The 14,724-nt window shown below is 37.9% G+C and overlaps 1 protein-coding gene across 1 annotated transcript in view; it reads right to left on the reverse strand.

The window, feature by feature from the left end:
• The window catches only part of eys (eyes shut homolog), a 522,745-nt gene that overhangs the window by 370,196 nt on the left and 137,825 nt on the right, over positions 1 to 14,724 (reverse strand). The window contains exons 14-19 of the mRNA XM_057847548.1: positions 14,084 to 14,197; positions 9,075 to 9,197; positions 8,563 to 8,676; positions 8,058 to 8,288; positions 3,537 to 3,659; positions 3,326 to 3,439 (exon numbers count right to left, since the gene is read on the reverse strand). Of these exons, the coding sequence (XP_057703531.1) occupies positions 3,326 to 3,439; positions 3,537 to 3,659; positions 8,058 to 8,288; positions 8,563 to 8,676; positions 9,075 to 9,197; positions 14,084 to 14,197 (819 nt within the window). The remainder of the gene's footprint in view (positions 1 to 3,325; positions 3,440 to 3,536; positions 3,660 to 8,057; positions 8,289 to 8,562; positions 8,677 to 9,074; positions 9,198 to 14,083; positions 14,198 to 14,724) is intronic.

The raw sequence follows: 14,724 nt of genomic DNA on the forward strand, positions 1-14,724 counted from the left end.
ACTTCTGTAAGATCCATACTCATTCTCACTGTCCTCCGATGAATTAATTTGGCATTAAGCACAGTTAAGCTCTGAAGTGCAGCATTGAATATTCAATCTGAATGCTGGTTACACTGAGAATACACACTTCACAGTAATATGGTTTCCAGTAATAGATTATGATATTAAGTGACGGAAATATGGTGTGGGGATACTGTTTGCAGTGATTAACTCATTGGCTGCCATTGAGGGCGATGTGTGTCCGTTCTTCTATAAATAGCAGGCCTAGCAGGAATCATCGGATTGGAAATCCATTGCTGATGGGACTGGCACATAATTATTTACGCCTAGCCCTCCCAATTTAAATTGGTTGCAACACTATTGCTGTCAACGGCAACCGATGAGTTGATGAAGATTTTGATTATTAAATCAAGATGCTTTGCTGGAATAAAATTTATGTAAATGAATAAATAAAGCATGTATTTTTATGAGTATTAACAATATGTGGTGGTGGAGTGCTTAGCACGTCCGAGTTCTCAGAGTTCTGAGATGAGGGGTTCAATCCTGGACTTCGGCCACATGCCAGCATGGGTTTTCCCTTAATACTCTGGTTTCCTTTCACATCCAAATAAAACATAACATGCTTGGTAGTCTGATTGAACACTCCAAATTGTGATGAGTGTGTGCGTGAATGGATGTTAGTCTCCATGTGCCCTGCGATTGGCTGGCAACCGATTCAGGGTGTACCCCATCTACTGCCCATCGTTGGCTGGTATAGGCTCCAGCATTCCTGCGTCCCTTGTGAGGATAAGAGGCTCAGAAGATGAATGAATAAATGTATATACAATGGATGCAGGATTGTTGAAGTTTGTGTTATATTCATGGCTTCAAAATCAACACAATACAATAACTATGGGATGATGCAGATTCAGACTCATTTTGCATTGCAATGTAGAAGTAAGGAAAAATATCTAATTGTTGTTGATACCTTCCAGCAGAATAATTATATATCTCAAATTTCAGCATGGGCCTCGCCAGATATATTTCACTGGGGCACGTGCCCCAGTATTGCTCTGCTGTGCCCTAGTATAAATTTCACAAGTAAAATATAAAATAATTTGGAGTTAATATACACATAACGGGCCTATTTAATATGGTCATATTACTCTATTCACTCCATATACACAATCTGCACATGGCTCCTTTATATGGTAATTTCTGCACGTAACTTTGGCTGTGATAGGAAGGTGAGGGGTCTGCCTGTTAGTGCTCAGACCATACGCCGCACTCAAATTGGTGTTCAAGGATGTCACCCCAGGAGGAAGGCTCTTCTGAAGACGGTACACAAGAAAGCCCGCAAACAGTTTGCTGAAGACATGTCAACAAAGCACATGGATTACTGGAACCATGTCCTATGGTCTGATGAAACGAAGATTCAGATTGTTTGGTTCCGATGGTCTCAAGCATGTGTGGCGGCGACCAGGCGAGGAGTACAAAGATAAGTGTGTCATGCCTACAGTCAAGGATGGCGGTGGGAATGACCGCCCCCCCCCCCCCCCCCCCCCCGCACACCTCTTCAATCTCTGCATCAATGCTGACAGTACTCCTGTAACGAGTCACATGGAATTTTGGAGGGAAAATGACAAGCAGTACTCAATTTGGACATTTAGGGATGTACGTAGTTCCCATGTGGTGTACTCACTTTTGTTGCCAGGGGTTTAGATATTAATGGCCATATTTTGAGTTACTTTGAGGGGAAAATAAATTAACTCTATTATATAAGCTGCACACAGACAACTTTTTATTGTGTCAAAGTGTCATTTTGTCAGTGTTGTCACATGAAAAGATATACTTAAATATCTGCAGAAATGCGAGGGGTATACTCACATTTGTGATACACTGTACATCATCTAAACATGGAAATCAAGAAAATCAGTGCAGCGCAGTGACTCCACCCATGGGGTACAATTTTTGACGAGGATAACTACATTGGCAAGCCACCAACGGGCGTACCATATTCAATGGATGACGATCTTGGCGAAAAGTATAACTGTCCTTATTTTATGTTGTGATCACCCTGCCCAAAAGGTCAAAATCTGCCTATGAGTGACACCCCTGTGTTTCATACATGTTTTCATTCGATTTCAATCATAGAGATTTGGCTATGGTTTTAGATTCATTTCAAATGAATTTCTATTAAAAAAAACAACATTCTTTGTGGGTAATGTATTGTTGCCAATGATGTTCAAGGTAAATTTTAAATATCTCTTTACCACCAAATATTTTATAAGAAATTTGGAGTCACACACAGAGACGAAAAATACCCCCCGAAAAATAAAAATAGAAATAATAAAAATAAAATAAAATAAAGCTCCTGTGCTCTATACAGACGGCCATATCCAACAGTCTCAATGCACTTATCTGCTGATGTGACGCATGCAAAAGTTGTGGTCCATAATACATCTACAAATGTTTGATGCCTCCTTCTATTCCCCTCTCGTCACAAATCGAATTGGTTTTATGATTGTGCCACAGTCTTGAGGTCACATTGAGAAAAAATGATGACATGCCAATCCTAACACCTGATATGGAATTACAAATTCATAGTTTACATGTCCAAAAAACTTTTTGTTCAAAATCCCACTGAGTGACCTCGTCTTCATTCCATTAAGAGATTATGTGGACCATTAGCAACAGGGAGTACGGCGTCATTTAAATGGTTGATCGACTCATTTCGGTCTAGCAGGAGATCTCACTGCAGACATCAGTGCCATGAAATGTGAAACCATAAGGACAATTAGTGCGCTGTGACTTTCCTCTGCTGGTATCATAAGAAGGCAATTAAATTTACTGGTTAATTTACAAGTAATTTAATAGATAACCTTTTTTTTCCTTTTTAGTTTGTGTAGGTCAACTTGTCAAGCTCATATTGACTAATAATGGCATCGGGTGCTCTTGAAATTACTGTGAGGGTTTACCATATCTAAAGAGGACTGATTTAAGTCATGTGACCTTGGAGCCATCTTGAAATACAAAAGGAAAATTGCACTTGGAAAATAGCACTTTTTGAAAAGTAAGGACCTCAATTAGATCCCTATATGAGAGATGCTCTCCCCTAATATAAATTTATAAAGTCTGGTACTAATTATGGAAGTGGTAAAAGAGCACAGACTTTGATTTCCATTGCATAAATTGAAATAAACAATATCTAAATGTAAAGAATTAACCAATGTTGACCTAGTTCAGGTAAGATTTCCTATATTACGCCAGAAGAGAGGCAAATATTTTTCATCTCCTTCAGACAAAAACAAATAAACATACTGTATATGTGCGCATAGCATACTACCTCTGAATCCCACTGGGCAAAGGCAGCTGAAAGAAGAGACACCATCAACGCAGGAGCCGCCATTTTTACAAGGCTGGCTGAGACATTCATTTACTTCAATCTCACAGTAATTTCCTATGAAGCATAAAAGGGAACAATGAGGACAAATGTCTCTAGTGAATAAAGAAATTCCACACAACCTGAGTACCTGATAAAGATTAATTTGACATACCAATAAATCCAGGTGCACAGAAGCAAATGTAGCTATCAAGAGTGTCCTCACAAACACTTAAGACACCACATGGATTTCCCTCGCAATTATTTATGTTCAGCTCACAATAACGACCAGTTGAACCTGCAAAGGAAGGAAATACTAACTGGAAAACTGAGGTTTACAAGACCCTGTGCTAATTGAAAAGAAGCAACATCCACGGTCTCTGATTAAGATATTCTGATTTTCGGCCCAGTGTGAAAAATTTGGTATAAAGTAGGGCTGTCAAAATTATCGCGTTAACGCGCGGTAATTAATTTTTTAAAATTAATCATGTTAAAATATTTGACGCAATTAACGCACATGTCCCGCTCAGACAGTATTCTGCTTTTTGGTAAGTTTTACAGCAAGGCTTTTTGTGCTGCAGCACAACAGCGAACTCTTGTGGTCGCTTTGCGACATGGTTTATTTTTTTCTTGCCAGTTCATATGGCTGCACGACGTCTCGGGCTGACGCCTACGTTGTAATGTTGTGCTTATATGATCCTTGGACAAGATTTGTCCGTAAGTATGGTTGTTGTAAAGAATTTACATATTATGTTAGTAAGCGAAATGTTCTATTTTTTGTATGAGACGCTTTTTGTTTATGTTTAGTGAACCTGTATAGCGTGCTAAGCTAACGTTGTTGCTAATGCAATGCTTGTGTACTTTTTTTTGTAGTTTTATGACGGTCTAAAGAGGACAATGGTTTGAGGCTATTTTATTAATAAATCAGATGAAAAAGGAAGAAGTCTGATTATTAAGGCGTCGTTCACTAGCTGTCTAGCTTTGGAAAAAGTAGACGCTTTGGAGTGAGGACAGCATAGACAGATTTAAATGACAGTAGAGCGAAATGCCCACTACAGTCCTTATGTACCGTATGTTGAATGTACAGTGGGGAGAACAAGTATTTGATACACTGCCAATGGATTTTCCCATTGGCAGTGTATCAAATACTTGTTCTCCCCACTGTATATATCCATCTTGTGTCTTATCTTTCCATTCCAACAATTTATTTGACAGAATATATATAATTTACAGAAAAATATGGCATATTTTATAGATGGTTTGAATTCAATTAATTATGATTAATTAATTTTTAAGCTGTAATTAACTCGATTAAAATTTTTAATCCTTTGACAGCCCTAGTATAAAGAGTATATTGATTTCATAGTGAATAATTCTTAACTTTAAAATCATCTAAAGGAAATACAACATAAAAACCTTTCGATTTATATTATTTACATTGACGAAAATAAATACACAGCTAAAATTATTCTGAACATTTATTTCTGCTAACAGTTTACTGCTAGAAATTTCACAGGAAGTGCATTTATTTTGAAGAGGGACAGAGTAAGCTGTTGTTTTTCTGTTTTTGGGAAAAGAGAAGGAAAAAAGAAAATGCAAGCTAAGTCAATTGAGACTTGTTATGGCCTCAATGACTTCATTTTATGTTGTACTGTAGCAGTGTTGATTTAATCAAAAATGAGGAAAATGAAAATATTTCGTCGACGAACAATTTTTCATGACGATGACGTGACGACGAGCTAAAAACGTGGCTTGGGAGACTAGAACATAACGAGACGAAAGGGCAGTTTTCGTCGACGAACAATTTTTTATGACGATGACGTGACGACGAGCTAAAAACGTGGCTTGGGAGACTAGAACATAACGAGACGAATGGCAGTTTCGTCCGACGAGAAAACAACGAGACGAAAACGCAACATCGTTTCTGTCATATGTTCACAATGCGTGACATTTTTATATTGTACGTGGAGTATGTCAGATTGCATCGTAGCAGTGTTTGGGTCGTGACACTTATGCGAGATGTGCTGCGCCTCTCTCTCCTCACCTGAGTTTAGGATGTGTCTCAAGCTAGCGCTCCATCTTACTAGTTTGAAAACATGGCAAGATTTATTGTCTTATCTTGGCAAAAGGGAATATGCAATGTTACTTTAGCCCTAAAAGGTCTGTGCTGAGCCAGACGCTAAATGTAATCCTGGCGTTGGTGTTAGCATTAACATTAGCTTCAGTTAGTTAGCTTTAAAACAATGGCCAGTCTAAAGCAGAGGCACTTGACTTTTTTGGTCAGTAAGTCTTGGATGTTAAACGCTCTGACAACTTTTGGAGGTTCATCGCACCGTTTACCGTTTCTCTGCCTTCTTGAAATGTTAAACGGCGCTCACCCCTGCTTCCCAATGTGAAAGCAACGCTCGAAACTAACACAAAATAGCGCTGACGTGACATCAAACAAGTCCAAGTGCAACAAAGGAAAGGGGACCGCACATTCTCTGTACTATAGTATAATGAAATACCAGCAGTGTTGGGAATAACGGCGTTATAAATAAAATAAAAAATTTTCAGTAACGGGGTAATCTAACTAATTATTTTTTCTGCCGTTATAACGCCGTTACCGTTACTGATGGTCAAAAGCGGTGCGTTACTTACTCTGAATAAATTGAAGAAACTACCAGCTGTCGCGAGTCTACTCTGCTCTGTTTATTTGTCATCCAAGACTTGGGGTGCATCCAGGTTCGAGAATAGCGCACGTGTTTTGTTTTGTGCTTTTTCTTAGCAAAGATATACCACACAGGACGTGCTGGCACTCTGTCTGTTTAATAGCACATATAACTTCAACATTAACACAAACGTACGGCTCTCGGCAGGCCATGTCTCAAACTCACTCCCGCATCATGTGAGCAAAACAATATTGCACCGTGTGCACTTTAGGGTGCCTCGGATAATTCTGTATCAGAATATTACAGCACATACTTCTTATGACTCCAGGTTGTTTGTCCCTGCTCAATCAATTAGACAATGCTTTCCAAAGCTTGCTAACGTTTCTGTTTTTGCTACACCTGAATGCTAGCCTCGTTCCCATCCCCCACTGTCAGCCAGCAAGAATGCTGCTTACATCTTGAGGACGGCAGACGCTTTGAGGGTGACGGGAGGAGTAGGGGGACGAGGCTACCCGAATGCACCACCTGGATTGATGCAATGGAAGTGATTGTGATTGGCTGAGGGTTAGAGTCATGTGTCATGGTAAGCCAATCAGAGAGTTTGTGTGTTTTCACACACAAACTGGAACAGCGCGTGCAGCAAACACACACACACGCAAAACAGATGCTGAGGGATATGATGGCAGAGCATTCAGAGGAAAATTTGTCCTTTACGAGGTGGAGATATAAACACTATTTCAAGTCAAAATACTTGAAGTACAGTAGGCTATGTCTACTTGAGCAGTTGTCTCTGGTTGTGAGAGTTAGATTTAATTGATTAAACTCACTTTATGTTGTTTACTGCTGATTGTTATTTGATTATATTGTTTACGGTTTATTTTTGTTGCACTTCAAGTGTAGGATAAATCTGTTGCTGGTGAGGTGCAATACATATTACAAGGTTCTATAACACAACTACCTGTCTAGTCTTCTCTATTCAACTGGCTCGAATACTGCTCAGAAAATTTCAAATTCTTTGACGTACGACAACTTTTTAAAGTAACGGAAATAATTACTTTCCCTGGTAACTAGTTACTTTAACTTTAGAGTAATTCAGTTCCTCAGTTACTTTTTAGAAGAAATAGTGAGTACCGATAACGAATTACTTTTTCAAAGTAACGTGCCCAACACTGAATACCAGATATGCATAACATATACTGTAGGGATCAACCATTTATATTAATTAGACCTAATGAATAACTAAATTAAATGACAAGTAATATACTGTACTTCCATAAATGTTGAGAGGTGGCGGACGAGACACTGTTACGCGACTTAACAAAGAAAAAAAAAAACGACCGGAGAAAAAACAGCAGATGAGACACGCATCGTAAACTCAAAATCATGTAAGTCAGGTACATTGAAACCCTTGGACTATCTGTATTTGTTTATAATATTGACTTTTGTTTTATTTTTCACGCTTTTATTTCAGTACTTCCACACGCGAGTAAGAGAGCCAGGTACACATGAAGAATGTATTTGCATACACGAAGAAGAGCACACTTACACACATGTGGAAGAGCAAATTTGCTCCCACAAAGGAGTCGCGCAGCCGAGTGAGAAAGAGAAGGGGAAAGATTACAGCTTAGCTCGCTGTCTAGCTAGAATTTAGGTCCAACGTCTTAGGGGGACAGTACAATGACATGTAATACTTGTTTTTGGATAGTTATTTCGGAAATTCGGGTTACGCCAATGTAGGAACGGAACTCGTTCGTAACCCGGGGACAACCTGTATTAGTAATTGATCGGATAGTTAACGATGACATATAAATAAAAAATTGCTACAACCAGTGAGAGATGCAGAAAGATATGGTACACTGATATTGTAACATACATAATTTGTCATTTTAGTTTTAGTTGTTTCAATAATAGTTAGAAATCAGTTCATTTTCTGATACCAGACTCATAAATGTGTTTTGTTATCCCTGAAATCTTTCTGCTATGATCAAGATTCCATCAAGTCAAGTCTCAATTGAAACCAAGTGCCTCTTGGATACTGGATCTACCTGGTAAACAATCACACTTGAAGCTACTCCAAAGATCAAAGCACGTTCCGTGTTGACACAGGCCATCCACACAGTGGTCAATGAGTGTTTCACAGCGTGGACCGGTGTAGCCATGTTGACAAACACACATGTAGCTATTTGCAAGACCTTCACAGTGGAGAGTCCCGTCAGGGTCACAATCATTGGACACACATTGGTTTACAGATGAAGAGCAGTCACTCCCAAAGTATCCTGGTATGAAGGAAGAAGTGGGATTAATGATGGAATGACGGTTATGAGGTGCTGCCCCTAGAAAGCGTCTTTCTGACTTTCCACATCTGGCACACATCAAGGACTATGATTTCATAGCCATGTTGTAACCTTCTGACAGAATAATTTAGTAACAATTTTACCAAAACCTGATGACAAAAACCAGAGAAGGTAGCCTGTAACTACAGGAATGCACCCTACTGTATGGGATTTTCCTATAGAAGTATTTTATAAGAAACAACTGATTGCAATTTACCTGGTGGGCAAATGCAATGTAATTCTCCGGTGATGTCGTTCAAACACGTTGCTCCATTTTTGCAGTAGTCATCATCATCGGTACATTCTGAGAGAGCAACTGAGCAATTTTTACCTGAAAGGAAATAAATCTTAATTTAAAAACAATGCAAACTTGGTCACCTCGTTGTAAACACTCTGAGTACTCCCTGAGTGTGATAGGGTTAAAATAGGCAAATAGGGTTAGCCAACAAACTGGCTGAGATAATGTTTTTCATGTTTTTTTTTTTTTTTTTTTTTTTATTTTGATTGAGAAGTGTTACTGTATCGAAAACATGCATAGCATATCCAATAAGTATCATTGTATCATATATAAATATTTCAAAAGAAGCCATCAGGGTCAATATTTTTAAGTGTGTGAGAAATTATTCTTATATTCATCAAAGTACAACCACCAGGAATTTTGCAGTCATACCTATCATATTCATTCATGCCCTAATGATTAAAATGATGACATATTATTAGATAACTCACCAGCAAAGCCCATCAGACATATGCACTCATAGTCTCCAACCAAGTCAATACATGTGGAATTATTGGTGCAGTATCCATGGTCACATTCATCATGATTGATTTCACAGTTCAATCCTGCAAACCCTGAATTGAAGAGAAAGGGAAAAAGATCCCAACATTAATGGTGTGTAAATGTCAGTAAACACCATACTTTGAAAAGATGGCAATCATACCCACTCACGCACACACCCCCAATGATATACATACATACATACATACATACATATACAGTATATATACAGTGTATCACAAAAGTGAGTACACCCCTCGCATTTCTACAGATATTTAAGTGCATCTTTTCATGGGTCAAGACTGACAAAATGACACTTTGACACAATGAAGAGTAGTCTGTGTGCAGTTTATATAACTAGAGTTAATTTATTTTCTCCTCAAAATAACTCAAAATATAGTCATTAATATCTAAACCCCTGGCAACAAAAGTGAGTACACCGCATGGGAACTACGTACATCCCTAAATGTCAAAATTTTGTACTGCTTGTCATTTTCCCTCCAAAATGTCATGTGACTCGTTACAGGAGTGCTGTCAGCATTGCTGCAGAGATTGAAGAGGTGTGTGTGTGTGGGGGGGGGGGGGGGGGTCATTCCCACCACCAAGCTTGACTGTAGACATGACACACTTATCTCTGTACTCCTCACCTGGTCATTTTGTCAGTCTTATCCCGTGAAAAGATGCACTTAAATATCTGCAGAAATGCGAGGGGTGTACTTACTTTTGTGATACACTGTAGAGTACAGGCCAAAAGTTTGGATACATCTTCTTATTCGTGCGTTTTCTTTATTTTCATGACTATTTACATTGTAAATTCTCACTGAAGGTAGTAAAATTATGAATGAACACGTGTGGAATTATGTACTTAGCAAAAAAAAAAGGTGAAATAACTTAAAACATGCATAATATTCTAGTATCTTTAAAGTAACCACCCTTTGCTCTGATTACTTTTTTGCACATTCTTGCCATTCTCTTAAAGTGCTTCAAGAGGGAGTCATCTACAAAAAAAAATTGACTCATGATGTACTGTATGACTTTTAGAGGTTGATTAGTGGAATTTATTGCTTTATCAATGGACCTGGGACCTTCATTTGTCTGACGTTGAATAAGGTGTTTCCAAACATTTGGCCTGTATTGGACATGTATATGACAGAAAACACTCAGGTGACTTGAAGTTCCGCTCTGAGAGCCCCAATTTGGCCAAATTTAAAAATGGTCCTATATGCATGTGTGATACATCATTGAAAAGCTTAAATTTTTTATTTATATAAATATAAATGTATAAAGAAACCCTAACTGTAGAAACATTTTGAACAGAAGGGCATTTAAGATCAAATAAAAAAATTAAACCCGTAAACCCTAACTCAAGGTGAGAGCATAATTAAAGACACCATGATTTTAACGAGATATTATTGCGTACTTACCTTGTTTCGATCCAAAAACTCCATGTAGCATGTATCACCGAGTGTCAAGACACAGATGTTAATGGCCATAGCCGGATTTTTGGGGGATTTAATGGGTGAAACACGGTAATATAACAAAGGTGGCGATGAAGAAATCGCAGACATCAAGGATTGGTTGAGATTTTCTTTTTCAAATATTTACCCTTTTAAACGTTTTTTTTTTTTTTTTTTTTTTTTTTCTTTGTTTGGATCGATTATCTAAAATAGCGGGGAAAATGCATCGGTAACAAAAAAAAAAAAAAAAAAAAAAAAAAAAAAAACTACAATTAAGCCATAGTTATGAGGTAGATATCCATGACCTATTTACAGACACTATTTTTTTCATTGTGACACAATTTGTTTAAAAGCTTAAAATATGCAAGTGAATAATTTTTTAAAGTCTTTTTTTTACAAAATATTAGACATCAATGAATGATTTTAGGCTAAAAATGATAGACGTTTCAAATAATAAAGATAATTACCCTCCTTTGTTGCTGGGTGTCTGTAAACGCGGGTCTCCAGGGTAAAACGGACAAATTAAAAATAGTTCAGGGGCTTAATGTGTCATGAAACTGCTATGGCAGCATATAAACTTCTTGTTCTATTAAACAGTTGTTTTGACTTAAAATACAGCAGTTTATATTAAAAGGGGTGAAAGAGCAGAAACTGCTTTTTCAGGGTTTTGTTTTTGTGTGCAGCGCCCTCCAATGCAAAAAAAAAAAACATTCCAAACATGTTACTTTCCCACCGTGCCGCCTTCATCAAGTGATTTTTTTTGACAAGAATAATGTCAAAAAATGCTTGTCTTTATTAGATGCTTCATTGATTGAGTCCACTCAAATCTACTCACGCTTTGACACTCACGCTGCTGAGAACAGACTCTCACTTACACAGTGAGTTCCCACAGCAAACTTGTGCAAGTTTAACCATGATTTACACATGTGTGTCTTTGATCGTAGTGCTACCAAGCATCTCTGGCAAGATCAAAGCTATAAACCCGTCAATCATCGTTAACTTTAAGTACCAAACAAGCTGGCCAGTTTGGCTGCACTGTTTAGCAGCAGAGAGGGAGAGATGCTGTGGTGCTGTACGAGTATGAAGCAGAGAAACAAAAAAACCAAACATTTTTTAAAATTAAGAACACGATCCTTTTCACCTGATTCCGATCATTTGAAAAATGACGCGACCGGCCCGATTTCCGATCACGTGATCGAATCAGGACATCCCTTGTAAATTTATACTACTGACTCACTCAACTTTTATGCTTTCTGTCTGGTTGTACTCCAATGTAGTGGCAGAGATAGTAAGATATTCCATATTATATAGGCTATACACCATTGTAACTATGTGACTGACACAAAGATCAAATATGTCAGTTATTTTATGCATGGAGCTCCCTGATTAATATTTCTGCACATTTCAAATTTCTTAACTGATTCAATGCCATGACATGAAAACGATTGCCACCAATTCTGACATTTTATCCCCCTCATAAATATATTGGAGTGCATGGTCACGCTACAAAATGACTGTCATTAGCACTGTCACACATAGCAACTACAGGAGGGCCATGACAAATGCTGGGCCATCACCATTATCGATGCAGGTCAAATACTCATCATTTCATGGTTTCTCGAATCAACTATGCAACCAATTGCCACCTCTCCATGAGTCATAACATTTAACAATTATTCTAACTTCATTAAATATGCATAACAAGGTTAACCTGCAAGGGAGGTTTAATCACAACTATGACTCCAAGGCAGTGGTGGACTGTAACGAAGTACATTTTTGCGTATAGGTACTTTACACAAATACAAATATGAAGTGGTACTTTTTATTTTTACTTGACTACATTTTACATCACGTATCTAATCAGTATTAATCAGTATTACTCCGCTACTTTTCAAACTGTCACCTGCGTTACGTGCTACTTTTGTTTGTTTTTTCTCTCATTGTGAATTGATAGTTCCCTTTTCATGCCTCCGGCGCAGTCGATACGCCCCGTGCAACTATACCGTAATTGAGCACAAGAGGCAGCAACAAAAGTAAAAACAAGATTAGGCAGGTAAACAAGATATTGACACATAAAAACCAACAGTGAGAGCAGCACGCCTTCAGATGGGTGCTGCACACACTTGAACAGTAGGTGGGGTTATGCACCTGTTGCTTGCAATCCACCGTTAAGCTGAGTTTTGGAGTTTTTTCAGCTTGTTAAGCTTCCGTTTACAGTGTAATCAATTTTATTGCTTGTTTTTCCCCGTTTTGCACAGTTTTGAGTAAAATTGAGCGGATGACAAATTTTCCTTTTTTTTTCTTTGAATATTGGCCCAGACCTCTATAAATGGATACTTATATTTTTTGCTCCTGTATCTGTACTTTTACTTAAGTAATAAAAGTGAGTACTTCATCCACCACTGCTCTAAGGCAGTGTTTTTTAACCTTTTCTGACTCACGGCACGTTTTTACAATTGAAAAAATCTTGCGGCACACCACAAACCAAATATGTTTCAAAATTTCTTTCTGTACAGTATATTTAATTATAAAATAATTTCTGAGTACGTATACTTACTCAGTGGGGAAAATTAAGTCTGTTTAAATGAACATAAAGCCTATATCCTGGCAGGAATCTTCTTCAACAGCTCTCAGTCTCTCTTTTTTATTTTTAGAGCACTTAGGGTTGAAAAGCTCAGAACGATCATACAGGGGGACTTTAGCAATGTCTTTAACCGCATCAGTATGGTTATTTACTTTTTGCACTTTTGGTCCTCCATACATCAGGGGCGAGCGTCTCGCTGACAGTGGCTTTGCAAGCAGGTAGTATTAATGTCTCTGCTGCATTGTGGGACTTTTTTGGATTTAGCAACAAGTTCAGCAACAAAGTTGCTGGCTTTGAGGGCTTTGTCATTTGTCTTTGTAGTTTTTCGTAAAAAAGTTGCATGGTTCTCTGTGTTTTCACAAAGGCAAACAAAATAGTCCATCGACTTGTTTTGAAGCGACAGGTGTTTCGTTTGGAGATGATATTTAAGGTTGCTTGTCACCACATGTTGTATTGTTATCTTTTGTACCCACTACTCTTGCCCGATATTGTAATCCTTGCATGGACCAATTGAGTCGCTTGCTCTGTTTGTAAAACGGATCCTGTGGAAATTGGGGGTGAGCGTCAATGCGCCAGATTTTCCTGGTGTATTACTGGGGTAATTTTGCAAGTGAGTGTTTTGAAAGGAATTTCTAGATATAAGGCAATGGTTAGTGAAATTGCCAAATGAAGCTGCAATCATTGTCATCATCAACATCATCATTATCATGCACTACATAATATCACTTGTTTGAAGAATACAGCTTTGCTTTCTAATAAAACTGATGCAAGGACTGGTCTTATTTTTGTTGTAACTTAGTGGGAATTGCCTGAAAAAAATTATTCTGCTAATGTAAATGCACCAGTGACAAATTTGGATACAGGCAGCGAATTAATTTGGACACTGCATGCATAAAATTGTATTCACACTTGACCTTACCCTCTGAGCAAAAGCAGTGATACAGGTCAGTGCCATCCACGCAAACTCCATTATTCAGACAGGGCTTTGACTCACACTCGTTGAGATTGACTTCACAAAAAGGTCCTCCAAAACCTGCAAAACATGTCAAAAACAAACTAAAAAATAAAGCAGGTTATGGGAAACCTTTTTTATCGTTTCTTTTTATTGTTATTCCAGGACAACATTCCGAAACCTTGCATCTCCTAAACAATCACTTCTCGGAAACACCTAATGTTTATTGAACTACTGTTATTACATCATTAGAGAGCACAGGCTAGGTTCAACATTTATAATAGTCGATAATTTGCAAGAAAAAATAAAACATAAATAAATAAAGAAAACATCCCAATGGACATTGACTGTCCAACAGACCAATTATTTTTTTTTAGTAAACCAAATTTTGTCAACTAGGGGTTTTGGTCTGAACGTCACGATATTTTTGTGAGGCTTTTAAATCATGAATTTACTAACACACGATTGCCAGATGTGGACAACTGCACATAGCTGCGTAAATCAGGCTGACTGGATGGTCTACAAAATTTTGAAAAATATCCAATTCAGAGAGGAAAATGGCTAAATCATACTTGCTGTAGTGACATAGATTGGAAAATAAAAGATTT

Source organism: Corythoichthys intestinalis, chromosome 10, assembly GCF_030265065.1.
Source record: "Corythoichthys intestinalis isolate RoL2023-P3 chromosome 10, ASM3026506v1, whole genome shotgun sequence".
Classification (NCBI taxonomy): Eukaryota; Metazoa; Chordata; class Actinopteri; order Syngnathiformes; family Syngnathidae; genus Corythoichthys; species Corythoichthys intestinalis.